This window comes from Alligator mississippiensis, chromosome 12 (assembly GCF_030867095.1).
Source record: "Alligator mississippiensis isolate rAllMis1 chromosome 12, rAllMis1, whole genome shotgun sequence".
In the NCBI taxonomy this organism is placed as follows: domain Eukaryota; kingdom Metazoa; phylum Chordata; order Crocodylia; family Alligatoridae; genus Alligator; species Alligator mississippiensis.
In genome coordinates this window covers 14,487,469-14,505,415 of record NC_081835.1, presented here as the reverse complement: position 1 = coordinate 14,505,415, position 17,947 = coordinate 14,487,469, and the positions used below count along the sequence as shown (strand labels likewise).

The following is a 17,947-nucleotide window of genomic DNA, read 5'->3' as shown; positions in this document are numbered from 1 at the left end:
TTAGTCTCCACAGGTATCAGTTGAAGTTTTCGTATGAAATTAGTTTTTTATTTTCTGTAAGTAATAAACAGGATTTAAAATGAACTCCACCCTCAGCACATCTTCTCTTTTCTTTTCAGTGGATTGTCCTGTTTGCGGGGTTGCTATTCCAGAGCAGTATATAAACAAACATCTAGATAGTTGTTTGACAAGGGATGAGAAGAAGGACAGCCTAAGGAGGTAAGAAATATGGATCTGGTGAGTTTTCTCCACTACTGTAGTAGAAAGAAGTAGGTTGTAGATTATAAGAGTGCAAAATGCATTCTTCTACACGTGCTATGTGCTATACATTAAAACTGTAGTACAAATAATGATGGTGGTGCTTTTCTTCCCCTGACAAGGTAGGTTCACCATCAGCACTATATTTGGGCCTACAATGGTAGGAAAATGTCTGTTGAAATTTTGTATTGTTTTATGTTAATATAGCCTTGTACGTTAATTTTGCTATAGTTACGTTTTCCAGCATTAGCACTCTCTCAGCATAAAATTGTCTTTGTTTTTTTCATTTCCTGAAAAGGCATCATTGCTTTAAAGTGTCTTTAAAATCAGGCTGTTGATCAGATCAGGACTGGTAAACTGAAGAGCATGGATCTTTTTGCCCTCTTTTTCCTTCATTGAGATATTTGCATCAAAGCAACAAAAACTGACAGAGTAGAAGGTATGATTAGCTGCTTTCTTGAGAGCCACAAGACTTATGTATTTAAAATCATATTAAGGACTTGGAGCTAGCTAACAGATAAACACATTTTTTTTGTTCATCAGAGGAAGAGAGGGAAAGCATTAAAAGCTATCTCAACCAGTCTCATTTCCACAGAACTGTACTGGACAGTATGAAACAGATGCCAACTAACATATTTTGACAGGTTTTGATCTTTGGTTTGTTCTTTTGTTACTTTTAGCAGTAAGTGCTCATGAAAAGTATGCAATGGAAACACTTTCTCTATGGAAGATAAAGGATCTACCATTGTTTTGTATAATTTTAAAGTATTTTTACCTAATTTCCTCAGAATTTAAAGGAGTATCAAAGAAAATAGTTGGCATGAGCAATTAACTACTGTAGAATTTAAGCATGATTGTGAAAATATGTTAATATTATTGCAATAACATTGTAGATTTCAGTAGTAATAGCATGTCTTCAGTTCCTCTCTCTGGGACGTGCTCATCTCTGTTTGGTCTTAAATGTAAAAATACAGAATTTGGTGTTAAGAATTGACTAACATTTTAGTGGAGCTGCTAATTTAGTTCTACATTTTACATTAGAGATTAATTGTAACATAGGTAAACAAGCACAGGTTTACTGAGCCTGCAAAGTCTCTTAGAGCTGAAACAACACCTGCTGAATTCTAAAATTGGGGTAGCTGGGTTCTGTTGCTTACAAGCTTATTTTCAGTGGGTGCGTCTACACGTACATTAATGCCTTTTCTAATGCGCATTAAATTTAGTACGTCTGGTTACTTTTGCACGTGCTGTGGAGGTGGGGGAGTAGGGAGGGCAGCACTTTAGAGTGACTCAGAAAGCGGATCGTATATCAGCATCCCACGCTTAAAAATGGTGGTGGGGGCACTTGAACTAAGCTTTGGTCAATGAGCTTTAGTTCAGCTGCCCCCACTGCCATTTTTAAGCGCGGTGATGCTGATACATGAGACGCAGGAGGCTGCTGGAGCCCAGTAATTGCCATGGTTCAGCAGACTTGATTAATTGAGTCTGCTCCAACATGCTATAATTACAGCATGTTGGAGCAGCCTCCACACTCGTGTATAGGCGGCTTCCAATGTGAGGTACTAAATTAATGCACATTTGGCTGTGATAATGTGCAGTAGCACATTTACATGCTTTTTTAGTGATAATGCGCAGTAGACTTATTTTACTGCGCATTAGCATAATGTCACCATTTTTTACATGACACTTTAATGAGCAGTAAAATAGTCTACTGTGCGTTAAATCACATGTGTAGATGTGCCCTGTCTGCTGGATCATGCTACCTATAAGAACGAAAAGTTCTGTAAGAGTTTTAAAAAACTTTCAACATTCAGTGGAAAAATGACATTCCTTAGTAAAATTTTTAATAACTCTTTTCCTGAAAATAATTGTGAGACAATGCATATTTCTGCTAGCTGTGGTAGAGTGGTTATAGGAAAAATAATTAATTAGGATTTTCATTAAAGCCTCTCTTGTGGTAAAGTAAGATTATTTTCAGTGTGGCGAGCTTAAAGTGACTAGGGAATATACATGTCAAATAAAAAGTATGCTATCTTTTTTTCTAGAATTAGAAAGCTGTTAGTCCAGGGATGGGCAGTTATTTTGGCTGAAGGGCACTTAATGAGTTTTGAGTACTTGTTGAGGGCCACATCCATCTCTGTCACTCTGCAGAAGCTGCCAGTGGCGTCCACAGCTGACCTGCTGTCTCTCTCCTCCTCCTTCTCTTCCTCATGTCCCCTTCCCCACCCCCCACCGTGAACCCGGCCAAAGCTGTAGTTCACCAGGAACCCCCGTGCTCAGCTGTGGACTCAGGCAGAGCTTCTGCCATGCTAGGTGGGCATCACTGTCGGCTGTGGATACAGCCAGCAGGTTCTGGAGCCCCAACGTGAAACCTACTGACAGTGTCATGGCTGACACTGATCTCCGCCTGGTGTAGCAGAAGCTCCTGCCTGGGGCCACAGCTGAGCATCGGGGCTCCTGGCGAACTGTAGCTTCTACCCAGTTCTGGAGGAAGTGAAGGAGAGGGAGAGAGAGGGAGAGATGCTGCCGCTTGCCCAGCATGGCAGAAGCTCCTGCCTGGGTCCACGGCTGATGCCATCAGCAGGTTCCAGGTCGGGGCTCCGGGCAGGAGCTTCCACTGTGCTGGGTGGGTGGCAGATCAGCTGATACTGCTTCCTGCCCATGGTGGTGGAAGCTCCACCCAGGCTCACTGATGGAACATTAGTTGATGCCTAATGCTGCTGTGTGGAAGCAGTCCCACCTGCCCACCCAGCACCACATGGTAGATGGAGCTACTGGGCCACCTTGGGCCAGATCCAGTGAGTTGGCGGCCATCTACCCATGGGCCGGATTGAATCTGTTGGCTGGCTGGATCCAGCCTGTGGGATATATTTTGCCCGCACCTGTTTTAACCTGATTAATGCAGAGATCTACTCTTGAATTTCTACAAGGAGATTATTATAGTCTACTTCACAAATGCAAAGCATCAGTAACTGTGTTGATCTTTTATAACTAGTAAAAGATTATATAAATTGGAGATTAACTAAGTATTACATGAGTTTCTGTACCTGTGCTGATTGTATTTGGTTCATTTTTACCAGTTGGAGACCTACATATATACTTGGACTTTCCTAGAATACTATAATTGTGCATAATACTGCCATGCTTGTTCAGGATGATAAAAGTTGTGATGCTGAGCCTTCCATTTGCTATTGCAGCATCCTGTTAAGTAATTTTTTCATGTGCTGCTATAGAGAGCCTGGCTTCATGTTCTTACTTGACATTAAGCAAGGTCAGGAAGTAGAGTCCTTTTTAGTACACAGCTCTTTTGAGAGTGCCTGTTCACTTTCATAATATAGCATCTTGCATTATTGACATGTTTTTATCAGGTGGCATCTACATACGCGTTTTCAGGATAGTTCCCTGGCTGTGTTTTTTTTTTTCTCAAAGCATTTCTTCCAAGGAACTGGAAAGTTTGTTGAGACAAATCTTGAGTTGCAACCTTGTAAGAATCTTTAAGCAGATTAATGTCTGACTGGCATTTCAGTGGGAAACGAAGGCACATCAAGAACTATTTCTGGTAATAAAGGAGATGGTCCATATCCTTGTGAGTCTGTGCTGAACCTATACCTGATTTACTTGTATACTAGCACTGCCATTGACTGAGAAGAAGCGTTTGCTTACTGTGGCTATTCAAGCTTTTGTGGTGCTTATTACAGGAGATAATGGGTTCACTCTGGCTTGCCAAACAAATTCAAACTAGGACAGTTGTATTTTGCTTTTCTACATTTTGTCTTAACAGAGTTGACTGCATTTCAGTGGTGGGTGAAAAGTTTCTTCTCAGTACTTTATAGTACAATATTTATATTGTACTATAAAGTGAGTGGAAAGCTCTGTAGTCATTGATTTTCCTGTAGAGAAGAAAGAATTTCCTGGCCTTTAATTTTTGTTGTTGTGTTTGTTTCCCTGCTCCATCCCTGCAGTTCTGGTCACAAAAGGAAACCCTTGCCTAAGGTTGTTTACAACTTACTTTCTGATCGGGATTTGAAGAAGAAGTTAAAGGAACATGGGCTGTCTATCCAAGGAACCAGGCGACAGCTTGTTAAACGGCATCAGGAATTTGTGCATGTGTACAATGCTCAGTGTGATTCTTTAAATCCTAAACCAGGTAAGATAATTGAGCTTATGACAGAGCTGTTGGCATTTCCTAAAAAGTGAGTTCCTCTTTTGAACAATTTGTGAGGTGGGAGTGAGACAGCTTGGAACATTTTGGCAGAACGCAGGTTTGGGTGAAATTTTCTTTAATCGTATTAACTATGATCTGTGAAACTATAAAGCAGAGAAAAACTAGGGAAGCCCAGAAATATGCATCTGTGCTGTGAGAACATCCAGTACCGAAATAATTTATCACTTAACTACTTTAAAAACAGCAACCCCTTCCCCACCTCTTCCCCATCCCCCCACCAAAAAAAATCCCTCTTCTTCCACTGAGCTGAAATCCTCCATCGATTCCTTGTTTATGAAATACGACACAAATGTTGTGTGACAGTACTGATCTTGTCTGTGAATGATTCTACCTCCAAATTCAAGTTTCTGGCTCATCATTAGGAAATACTGAAGGTTTTTAAAAATGCCAGGTAATTGCATGAATAATTACTTGGACTGTATTTTTCAGCATTTTGGATATATTTTTGGATTTACTAGATTTATAAGCAAGAGATGAAATGTAGCATGTAAAATTAATGAATAAGAAAATGTAGCGCTGCCTAGACTTTTTCCATCAATGTAGGTGTGTGGCAGCACTTTACTATAATTAAACTATAGCTATAGATACCTCTAAATAATTGTCTTTGTTTTGGAACTTGTTTTTACATCTAATATAATTATACTATACACTTCTTTAAACAACAAACTACTGTTTGTGTGTGGGTTGCATTCTCTTTAGAAAACGCCATCCATAGGACACGAAGAATGAAGGACAGCCAAGTACTTTTCTCGGCAAGGGCATGTTGACTCAAAGATTTCTGCTGGCTCTCTTTTTAAGCAGTGGAGCCATTCTTTATTCTGACTAGCTCCTATGGGCAAGAAGCTACTCATATATTTTGAAATATAAAGAAAAAATTGGCACATTGATAAGGAAAGGATTTGGTATCCTTCAAGTTCCAAAGATAACTGTCATAGCTAATCTCTTTATGTTGTGGTTTATAAGGCCTGAATTCTTATGCTTTTTGGGAGACCCATTCCTTGCTAGTCACTTTTAATCATAAAAATAAAATAATCCTCAATTGGATTTATTTTTATTTTTTATTATTATAATTTATACAGTTGAATCTACTTAAGATGTTTGTTGGGCAATCTTCTGATTCTCACCAGAGGAATTCCCAAATAACAGAAGACACCCTGATAACTGTGGTCATGGAGTGGTTATAGTACTGTGATCTAGGAAACTTCCTGGCCTATTATATTAAGTACAGGAAAGGCCCATAAAGCTGGTAATATCTGGTTTAAGAATTGAGCTTGCTGTCTTCCCAGTTCCAGTAGCAGGAGCATAGGAGCTGACCATTTGGATCAGACTTGTTGTTCATCGAGTCAAGGATCCTGTTCCTGGGACTGGCTAGGATGAGATTCCCACTAGGTAGAGGTGGGATATACTATCCCTAGTATTTGGAGAGAGACTTAAACTCTGAAGCATTAGGTTTAATTGTTTCTTCCAAAAGTTGTTAGTGATAAGTGGATATTTTTGTTGTCAATATAAATGACTGAAAGTGGATTGAACGTTGAGTTTTACACTTAATGATGTATCGTAGTCAATTCTGTAAGAGCAGCTACCAGATGCCTGAATGTCAGTCCGGCATTGGCAGTGGTGTGGAAGGAACTGAGGGCTGTTAGTTGTAAAGTGCCCAATTAATTTGGAGCTTTGCTCTCAAAAGATCAGATAGACAGGGCGCCTTTTGGATACTATATAACAAACTTTACTATGGTGCAAATTAAGTGAGGGTATCATGACAGTGAATCTGTCCAAGGTGTAGTAAAGGCTGAGGCTAAGTATTTATTGAATAGAAATTTATTTTACACTAATCTTTTAGCATAGCACCAACTGCCAAAATATTTAGGGGAAAAATGTTGAACGTCAACCCGAGATCTTGTGCACAAGACAGTACTACTCATTAGATTCAAAACTGATGTACAGATGTCACCTAGTCTTATGTGACACTGCAGTGCAGAGCTAGAGTGGCTTCTCAAGGGTCAGTTAGAAAACTAGAGATAATTTTTTCTCAGTTAGGGGTCTGTGGCCTGTGTTCCTTAAGATCCTTTCAAGAGTGCCATGGGGTTGCAATGTTAGGTGTCCAACATGAGTCTTTAGCAACAAGAGGAAGGTCAGGGAAAGTGTGGGACCCTTACTGAATGGGGCAGGCAACCTAGTGACAGTTGATTAGGAAAAGGCTGAAGTGCCCAATGCCTTTTTTACCTTGGTCCTTAAGGCAGGGTTGGCTCCCAGACTACTGAACCCAGCAGTACAGTTTGGGGAGAAGATGAGCAGCCCTCAGTGGTGAAAGAAGTGGTCAGAGACTATTTAGAACAGCTGGATGTGTACAAGTCCATGGGGACAGATGCAATGCATCCAGGGTGCTGAGAGAGTTGGCTGATGTGATTGCAGAGCCACTGGCTATTATCTTTGAAAACTTGTGGCAATCGGAAGAGGTTCTGGACGATTGGAAAAGGGCAAAATATAGTGCCCATATTTAAGAAAGGGAAGAAGGAAGATCCAGGGGGCTACAGACCAGCCAGCTTCACTTCAGTCCCCAGAAATATCATGGGGCAGGGCCTCGAAGAATCCATTTGTAAGCACTTGGAGGAGGAGGTAATTAGGAGCAGTCAGCATGGATTCGCTAAGGGCAAGTCATGCCTGACCAACCTGATTGCCTTCTATGATAAGAACTGCTCTGTGGATGCAGGGAAAGCATGTGAAAGGATGTGATATACCTTGATTTTAGCAAGGCTTATTCTGCGGTCTCCCACAGCATTCTTGCAAGCAAGCTGAGGAGGTATGGCTTGGATGAATGGACTGTAAGGTGGATAGAAAGCTGGCTGGATTGTTGGGCTCAACGGGTAGTGATCAATGACTCAATGATTAACTGGTGGCCAGTATCAAATGGAGTGCCCAATGGGTCAGTCCTGGGGCTGGTTTTGGTCAATATCTTCATTAACAATCTTGGAAGATGGGATGGAGTGGACTGTAAGCAAGTTTGCGGATGACACCAAGCTGGGGGTAGGGGGTGTAATAGATACACTGGAGGATAGGGCTAGGATTCAGAGTGACCTCGACAAATTGGAGGATTGGACCAAAAGAAATGTCATGAGGTTCAATAAGGACAAGTGCAAAGTCCTGCACTTAGGATGGAAGAATCCTATGCACCCCTACAGGCTTGGGACCAAGTGGCTAAGCAGCAGCTCTGCAGAAAAGGACCTGGGGGTTACAATGGACAATAGGATGGATATGAATCAGCAGTGTGTCCTGGTTGCCAAGAAGGCTAACAGCATACTGGGCTGCATTGGTAGGAGCACTGCCAGCAGATAGAAGGAAGTAATTATTCCCCTCTATTCTGCACTGGTGAGGCCAGATCTGGAGTACTGTGCCCAGTTTGGGCCCCCCTACTACAGAAAGGATGTGGACAAATTGGAGAGATTCCAATGGGGAGCAACCAAAGTGGTTCAGGGGCTGGGGAAACATGACTTATGAGGAGAGGCTGAGGGAACTGGGTTTATTTAGTCTGGAGAAGAGAAGACTGAGATGGGATTTGATAGCAGCCTTTAACTACCTTAAGGGGGGTTCCAGATAGGATGAGGTTGACTGTTCACAATGGTGACAGATGACAGAACATGGAGCAATGGTCTTAAATTGCAGCAAGGGAGTCTTAAGTTGGATATTAGGAAAAACTTTCTCCCTAGAGGAGTGGTGAAACACTGGAACAAGTTAGCTAGAGAGGTGGTGGAATCTCCAGCCTTGGAGGTTTTTAAGGTCTGTCTTAACAAAGCTGTGGCTGGAATCATCCTGGTCCTGAGCAGTGGGTTGGACTAGATGACCTGAGGTCTCTTCCAACCCTAATTTTCTATGATTCTATGAGTCTCATAAACAGATTTTCAACAGGAAACTGCAGTATTAAAAACATTCTGACTTGTGGTCTTTCTGAGTTATTTGCAACAGAAGTATTGCTCTGTTTTTTTGTAATAAAAAAAACAAGTGAAACCTAAGACCTGGCATTTTTCAAAGGGTGCTTTGAGTCTATCAAAGGGTGCCCCAGGTCTAAGAAGGTTCAGAAATGCTGGTCTAAAATAAAAAGCAAAACTATTACGACTGACTCAAGATTACAAGATTAAAGGATGTAACTTTTAAGTGTGCCAGAAGCCACTTAGGCTGTATTTCCTGAGAATAATGTTTTATCATATTTATAGGACACGGTAATTACATTACATGGCAATTTTCTGTTGATAGAACTTCATGTCAAGTCCAAAGTCAAAAGTCTGCCTGAGTCCAAGTAGCCATTGGAATAGCATCGCTAAGGTACACCAGTGGTTGTAGCCCAGAGCAAGGGAGTATGAGTTGTAGATCTGCGCGAAGCTTTGGCTGTTGATTTGATTTGGTGGAGATTCGGCCCAGTTTGGCAGCCGAATCTGAATCAAATCAGGAGCCCCTTTAATCTCTCTGAACCAAATTGGAACCCGCCAAATCAAATTGGAGAGATTCGGAGTGATTTGATGATTTGAACATAGACATAGCTTTAAATGTTTTTTCTACATACCTCAAGGTACCAGGCGGCTCGTCAACGCTGAGATGCTGGGGCGGATGGGGCGTCCCACAGGAGACCGGGTGGTCCCCAGTGCGCTTGGCAGCAGACCCAGAAGTGGACCAGAAGCACTTCTGATCCACTTCCGGGTCTGCTGCGGAGCATGTAGGGGACCCTCCCTCGCCCCCCCGACTTGGCGACTGGCACCTCCTGGGTCGGGGGGTGCACCTGGGGTCCCCCTGCGGCTGATTGCTGAGACGGACAGGCGTGGGGAGGTCCCCCGTGTGGGCCGGAAGTACTTCCGGTCTGCTGCCGAGCACTTGCCAAAATCTGATTTGGGAAAAAAAATATTTTCCTTGAGTTTCCTGCTTGGGGAATAAGAGGTTGGTAGCCTGGGACTGGCTGGGAGCCACGTGTAGGAAGGCACTGTAGTACTTTCCCCATGCCAGTTCTGTCAAGATCCATGGCCTACTTTGTGTCCTGTCTCTGTATCCTGTGCCCAGGCTGCAACACTTTAGTAATATCGGTATATATAGTGAGTGGTTTCACAGTGTTCATATGTCTGCTGGGCACTGAGACGGGACCTTTAATCTTGTTTCCACTTGGGACTCGCGTCTGGATTTCAGTCTCACAAGGCTAATGCATTTGGTCTCATGTCATTTTGCTTCATGATAATTCCTTTCAACGCTGTTTTAGCCTTTATCCTAATTGATAAGTATATAATGTTTCCAATGCTTGTGTATTTTTACAGTGGCAGAAATAATTAAAGAACTTGAAAACAATGAGAAGATTCGGGCTCAACTTGAATTTAGTAAAACTGGTGAAAACGTAAGTTGGCGATCTTTGTTCCATAAGAATTACAGATCAAACACTAAGCGCTAGTGCATATAATTGCAATAGAAATGTTCAGGGGATTTTATGAAGCAATTCAGAGATACTGTCCTGACCTTGAACCTATCATAAGACCAAAGCAGGGGCACATTGGGTGCAAGTCATTTGTTTTTCCTGTTCTCTCATTTTTCTTGTCAAAAGCACTTAAACAGCCCAGGTGCATTTAATGGTAATGGGTGAGATGATCCAAGCTGATGGGAAGAAATTATCTCCTCTGACATCATATCTTACAGAGTGGGCAGTAAATAAGAGTAATAGTTTCTCTTCTCTTCTCTTATTAGCCCCTTGCCTTTAAGGAAAACAGCTTTATCTTCATTTTTCCCATGATAAATAAAACATTTGTATGATTTTTGTAGAGCTTGACTTTTACAAAGGACCAGACAGAAAAGGAAATAGATGAGATTCACTCCTGTTATCGTAAGTAATATGATTTATTCGCTTTGCTTTTTTTTTTAATTCACCTCCTCTTTGCTCTAGACAGTCACACAAATAATAAAAAACAAACTAATGTTAAAATTACAAGCCAGTCTTCTTCCATTTGATATGTGAGGTCACCAGAAACTCCCATCCTCTATCTAGCCTTCTCAGATCCAGTTTTCCTGAAGCACTGAGCATTCCTTAAACTCATTGCTTGGATAGGAAGGAGAAGGGTGCAGAATTCAGTTGGAAGATGTTGCCACCCACAGTCTTTCATTAAACTTCTTAAAGGCCCCAACAACCTGGTGCATGTAAAGGCTACCTGTCAGAATAGACTCCTGTAGCCCTCTGCATTGGAAAGGCCCTAGTGCTAAGGCACCCCAGTACTGCTCTCTGCGGTACCTTAGAAGAAAAGTAAAAGAGCTATTCCAACCTGATTCACTGTGAAACTACTAATGTCCATGAGCAGTTTGATTGAAGTAAAATCAGTGGACTAGGCTGCTAGCCTTTGCCTGGGAAAAACTCTCCCACAGGGTTTCCTGTGTGAACTCGGACAAATAGATCTGTTTCTTGCTTCCCATTCTGCCTTAAAACGTGGGGGCAGTAACTTTTGTGGAGTGCATACATGTATATGTGGCAATTTAAATATTCAGAGGCACTTGGAATATTCTTGAGATGGAAGACACCCATCTTAGATGCCTGCTGTTCTTCCCATGTGACTGTTAGACCCCAACTCCATGCGGCGCCCAACGACTAGGGAGACGACGATCCAATCACTCATGGGTCTTGATACTCATTAGCCAGAGCAGACGGAGAGCAAATGCTACTTGCACACATTGGTCGCAACAGCTTTATTCAGAATGGTGATAGCTTCAGGTGAGCTCACTCACAGACACCCAGTCTACGAACACAGGGAGCAGCCACAGACATTAGTTCTTTTCACATCTATACACTTTAGTTCAGGTTCATTAACATTCACCCCACCTTCGTCCCTCCTTCTGTTCCACCCATTTCTCCTCCCTTCTCAAGCTCCGCCTCTGTTTACAGTTTGCTTTATTAGCATAGAATTGCCTATGCATTTCCTTCATTTACATGCCTCTTTGCTGAGAGCGCAAGTGTAAGGCCATTAATCTGGCTACTCTCGGTCAACCACTGCTTCTTTGTAGTTTTCTGCTGACTTCAGCAGCCTCTCCAAGATCTGGCTTCTACCTTATCTCCTAACAATAGCTGTTGGTTCGCATCCTGTTTTCTTTTGCCCAGTGATTTATTTTATATTGCATACCATTCCCATTGTTAAAGAAACTACTTGCCTAAGCATCTGCAAGGTTATTTTAATGCACCATTTTGCCTTGTGGTCAGCAGCTTTTCGCTGAGACGCAGATTAAAGCCTTGTTCCAGCTGCAGATCCAATGCAGATACAAATTATTGTCACCCTAGCAATGACCACTAATTTTCTCTACCATACCAAGGCTTACACCTAAGCTTGCAGACTAAGGACTGCTGAAAGTTCCAGGCATGTGTTGCCTGACTACATGCCCAAAAACCTTCTTCGAAAAAGAAGATTGGAGGTAGAGTAGTTGGTCAAAGTAAATGGATTATTTCCATTGACTGGACATGATTTCTCAAAACTCTTTTTAAAAAGCATGACAGAAGGGGAAGGTTCATCTGATTTAGACAGAAGGAAGTTGGGAAATGAAGTAGCTGAAAGCTTTATGGCCTCACAAGTGTAGGCTATTTCCCATGCTGTACGTTGGTTATTTTGAATGCATTCTCCAATGCCACCTGTAGGAGTATACATTTACAAAGGCTAGTTCCTTTTTCATTTCCTTTCTTGTCTAGCTTCGCATTGCACTATTAACTGATAAGTAAGCCCATCTGTTTCTAGTGCATATTTAAAAATGATTTGGACAAGATCTGGTGCATATGTTAGACTCCTCAACTATGCAGTATTATACTACTACAACTGTCAAGGTGTTGCACAAAATAGCCTCTATTTTTGTTTTTAAAGATGTTGTGTAAGCTTATGCCAGGAATACTTTTTTCCATTTTTACTTGTGTGCTATATTTCTCAAGTTCTTAACTAATTTCCAAGCGCTGTCCAGCTACTTCTCTCCCTATCTGCCACCACAAACACATGTCTGATCCTGATTATTCTTCTTTTGGTTTTAAGTGGGGTTTTTTAGTAGGAGCCATATCTCTTGTTTTGATCTCTCCCATTCTGCTGAGAGGCTGCCAGTTTGAACTCTGTGATTATTTTCTCTAGTAAGATGGACCTCTCATTAGGATCTGTCTTATTCTAAGTGTGCGTCTTACATTGGGCAGCTAACACCCATCAGAATGTTAATTTCTTTTTTCCAGCCCTTATTTGTAATCAGAATTCAAGTCTCAATACCTCCCATCCTCCACCAAATATTGCTTCTGTTTGAAGCTTGCTTTTTAAGCCATTTTGGGAATAGGACAGACACCCTGCTCCCATTTCTTTGATGAGCTTTTATAAATAACAGTGAATTATATTTGAAATTACATCGCCAGATGAAATGTTCACGTGTATGTACACAAAAATGCATGTATACATATAAGGACATACATCTGTGTCCTTAGACCAACACGGCTACAGCCTACACCCCTGTATACAAAAATATAAACACACATGTATATTAGGGGTGTGCGAAGAAGGCCGTATTTGATTTGGATTTGGCCCCATTTGGGGGACAGTGATTTGATTTGTTGGTTCAGATTACTGTCCCTATTTGATTTGGACAAATCCGAATCTGAAGATTCGATGCTAATTTAGAGAATCAGCGATTCGGCCATAGATACAGCTTTAAATGTTTTTTGAGGTACCAGGTGCAGCTTGTGAATGGTGAGATAGGGCGGATAGAGCGTCCCACAGGAGTGTGGGGTGGCAGGGGGTATCCAGAAGTACTTCTGGTCCACTTCTGGGTCTGCTGCCAAGCATGCAGGGGACTCCCCTCCCCCAGGCATGTCCCCCTGGCTCAGCAATTAGTTGTGGGGGGGATCCCTGGATGCCTGCCCCCCAAACCCAGGAGGCACCTATTGCCAACCCAGGAGGCAGAGGGAGGTCCCCTGCACACTCTGCAGCGGACCTGGGAGTGGACCGGAAGTGCTTCTGGTCCACTTCTGGGTCCGCCGCTGTGTGTGCTGGGGACCCTCCCGTGGGACGCTCCATCCGCCCCAGCATCTCAGCGTTCACAAGCTGCCTGGTACCTTGAGGTATGTAGAAAAAACATTTAAAGCTGTGTCTGTGTCCAAATCATCAAATCTCTCCGAATTGATTCGGAGGGTTCCTGTTCAATTCAGAAAGATTAGAAGGTCTCCTGATTTGATTCGGATTCAGAGATTTGGCCGCTGAATCGGGTCGAATCTCTGCTGAATCAAATTAGTGACCGAAGCTTTGCACAGCCCTATATATACATGTGTATATTTATACACACCTATATATAAACTTTTTCTAAATAATAGAAGCTGTTTTTTTCTTTCAGTGTATTATGTTGGCATAACAAACAAAAGAAAAACAAATAATTGTCCTGCCAGCTGCTTGTAAGAAATCCTGCTGTAGCAAGTATAGCAGAAATGGATGCCCTAAAAGATAGTATGTTTAGAGGAACTAAAGGAAGGTGCTGTAATTTAGCTCTGTTTTGGATGGAGGGCTGAGGTATTTGCTTTCTTATTATTTTTTTCTGAAGTTATTCTCCACTTCCTTTTTACCTTTTCTGCTCCATCTTGTGTTTATTCCTAAGAGTTCTTTTCTACCTCCATACACAGTCCTGTCAATCTAATCCTTTATTGCTGACTTGTCACTCTTGGGAGAATCTTTGCTTCCAGGCTGTTTCCAATAAAGTGCTGTAGGAATTGCTGACGAAAGGCTAACCTTTTTTACAGTTGATTTTTTTGTTCCTCCTTTGTGTATTTGGCCCATCATAAGTAGAGTAGCTTTTGAACTGTATTACTATTTTTCCTGAAATATTGGTAACTTTTCTCCCTCCCCCTCCCCACCCTTCCTCCTACCCCTAATGTTTTGCTTTGCCTATAGTCTGCTTGGAAACTCAAGCAAACTCCAGTAGTCAATCACTTCATACCAAAACAATTTCCAGTGATCATCCAAGTTTTAATGTCTGCACCTTTTTAATCGTAGAAGAGAAAAAATTTAAGGTTAGGGATTCCAGTTGTAGGACATTAACAGCGCCCTTGTAAACCTTGCTTTACCTGTAGCAAGTTCTTGGTGTTTTGGGGCATTTAAATGGGAAAAAAAAGTAATATCCTGGCAAACAAACCACTACTCAGATGTAAAAACACTGCTGTGCAGTCTGTGAAGTTATACCATCATGTGTTTTTTCAAGACTGGCTGGTGCTGTTTCAATAGTAAAAAAAAAAAATTCAAACGCAATTTTAAAAGTTAAAAAAATATTAAATATTAAGTGTTTGAATCAAACCAAAACCCAATGGTTTATATAAAAAGTAAGATTAGAGGAGAATATTTATTTTTTATACAAAAAAAATACAGATTATTATGGAATTCATGGCAGAAAGAAGTCAAAAGAATGAGTATGAATTCATCTATGAAATTCGAAGCTTTGGGAACAAGTGTTCTCAATTAAAAGGATGGAAGAGTTCTAGGATGTATATTTGAAAAAGAAACTCTCCATTCTGTAGACAAACACATCTAAAGGAAGTCTTTTTAATCCTGAAAGTTCTTTTAATTTTAATGTACAGTACTTTTCATTGTGCTCATTAAATATTGCATTGTTCTAGAAGATCTAATTTGCAGATACCAAATAATCTCATACTGAACCAATTTAGTTACTTATACTTTTTTCTATTGATCTTAAATGATTTCCTCACCATTTTCTGGGCCTCGGCCTGCCTCAGGGCAGGCACTGGCAGCTGCGCTAGGAGGGGTAGCTATGGGGGGGCTACAGCCCCCCAAGCCTCCCCTTAGTGCTGCCTCTGCTGGTGCTCACCCCGTGCAGCTCAGCCTGCCCTGGCCCAGCCCCCACACCAGGAAGAGGCTGGCACAGCCACTGGTTCTGAGCCTGTAGCGGGCAGCCCATCCTCGCCCCCTATGCCTCCCCTTGGGGTGCGCGCAGCAGCGGGGAGCCTCCCACTGCTCTGTCTTGCTCTCGGCCCCAGCGTTGCATTCACTGCCCTGGCTGGACAGCCCCTGCCCCCACCCCACTCCGTCCCTCACTGTGGGGGTCTCTGTCTGCCCCCCTCCTATGCCTCCTGTGCCCCTCCAGACTTACTGGCTGGATGCTGTTCTCCAAGCTTCATTCTTGGCTGCACGCGTGCACACGGCATTTATTGGTGACAGTATTGTCTACACTCGCATGCTCCAATATCTTAGTAGGGTGAGGGGAGGAGGATGATTGCATTTTTTTCCATACAGTGTGCTAAATAAACGGTAGGTGTTAGACACCTGTGTCTGAATTTCTAGGGCAAGGGTGGAAAATCAAGTCTTGGAACAGGGATTCTATATCTTCTGAACCAGAAGTTCATTTTACAGTTGCAGGATTCACCAGACCTTGTCTTTTGTGCCAGAAATTTGTTTTTCTTAGTATTTGTGCTAGTGGACTGATTATGTAAGTGATGTATGAACATTCAGTCTAGTAATGTAGTCTAGGCTGCGGGGATGAGTCCAAATTACTTTGCAATTCAGTACATTTTTCAGGGTAGATGGGTTCATGGGTAAGTCATGTCACTGAGTTGATTGGCACCAGTGGAGGACCTGGCCCTTAGAAGGGGTTTGTTTGTGTGTTCTGCGGATTCGGATTAGATCTGCTTCCTCAGTCCTTTTCATCACACACGCAGCCAGAGCTGCATGTGAATAGATTTTGCAAAGCAGTGACATAAACACAGTTCTGTTCAACCGGCAGGCATATATATTTCTCTGGATATACAAAGAAAAATGTTTCCAGGCATCTTTTTTAGTTGTAGTAGAATTCATTTATTGACTTGCAGTACCAGTCAGTATTACTATTTTGGGTTATTGCTCTCTTACTAATTGTTTACCAGGACTTCTAATAGTACCAGGACTTCTCTGTTTCAAGAGGTAGTGACAGAAGGCAAAGCATTATTTTATATTGTTTCTTAGAACCATGTTTGTCAAATGAAGCACTGGAAAATATTTCAGTTTCTTGGATTTGGGATAGTGATCAAGTAATGTAATTCATACATCTGTTCACATTCTATTTAATGGGCTGTTTGGCCTTCTAAAATCTCTGAGGATGAGCTGTTTGGACATGTTCCTGCGGAGTACTCGAGAATGTAGAATGTGAGAGTTACTTATTTTTTTCATGTCATTAAAAGCAGATCTTCCATCATATAAACATTTCAGAAATATACTGGGATCAAGTTAATTTAAAAAAAAAAAGGGAAACAATCGAATGTTTCTTCTTCATGATCTGTCATTACATTTCTGTTTTTCTCAGAACCCAAGAAAGATGCATCTGTTTTTCAAGCCAGCTCCTCAAAGAAACTTTTTAGCTGAAAAAACATTGTAGCTTAAACCTGCCCTTAAATTCCAATAGAGTCATCTCAACATTACCGAAGTGAACTGATCTTTCGTAGCCTTGCTTGCATATATTACTTTAGTTACATGTACAAAAAACTCTGCTAGGGTTAACTTTTTTAGGATAAACAATTGTTTTCTTTACTCCCAGAAGATAGTATGTAATCTACAGGTTTTTTTGATAATTAAAGTCTGAAAGCAATGAAAACTATGCAAAGTGTGAACTGCACTTACCAAATCTTTCCATTTTCAGGGAACGTAGAAACTAAAATGAGAAAGCGTTTCCAAAAATAGCTTTTATATACATGTACTACTATGTTCATATAGGCTAATTTTGGGGGTGGGAGGGCAAAAAGATTGAGAACATCCAACCTAGACCAGAAGTTCCATGTGTATGACATGAAAGCCAGGTTTTCAGCCTGGCTTTGATACTATTTTTGTGTTTTGAAATGGTTACTTGTATTTTCAGAGGCACACACCTGGTCCCATATACTGTACAGCAACCCAGTTTTGCACAAGCTGATTGGATTATTTAATTACAAGTTACGTGGAAGTGAAAAATTTGGTATTCCATTTCATAGTTGATCATCTTTACGCTTGCTCTGATATGATGTCTGTCTGATGAATGAGCAGTATCCTAGAAAATCCTAGGTGAAAAAAATCTTCAACAGTATTATCTAATATTATGGCAATGATAACTATTAGCATGATAAATTATTTAGCAGATTTATGAAAAATTGGCAGATATAATGTTGGGGGCAGGAAACGAATGTTCTTTAATTCTAATGCACTTGCATAGTTTACCTCACTTTCGAATTCACAGCTGTTTTTGTTCCATAGCACATTTTTCTTCTAAAAAAATGTGGTGGGGGGGAGGAGGAGGGAGCTAGAGGAGAAATTTTAGCAAAGCAAAATGCCAGTGATATTGTTTTTTCTTTTAAATGTTCTTTTTCTACTTGCCTACAGGATGTACCATGTTGTGCATAATGTTTCTTCTAAGAATAAAGAAAAAACACTATCTTAAAAAGCTTGAGCTTGCCTTTTTTAGATTTTTTTCCTTTTTTTTTTTTCTTTCATTTTTTGCTAT

General features: G+C 41.3%; 1 protein-coding gene across 1 annotated transcript in view; it reads left to right on the top strand.

Annotated features, from left to right (window-relative positions):
• RAD18 (RAD18 E3 ubiquitin protein ligase) overlaps window positions 1-17,947 on the top strand; it is a 121,592-nt gene that overhangs the window by 34,975 nt on the left and 68,670 nt on the right. The window contains exons 6-9 of the mRNA XM_019499785.2: window positions 120-219; window positions 4,221-4,405; window positions 9,775-9,851; window positions 10,271-10,331. Of these exons, the coding sequence (XP_019355330.1) occupies window positions 120-219; window positions 4,221-4,405; window positions 9,775-9,851; window positions 10,271-10,331 (423 nt within the window). The remainder of the gene's footprint in view (window positions 1-119; window positions 220-4,220; window positions 4,406-9,774; window positions 9,852-10,270; window positions 10,332-17,947) is intronic.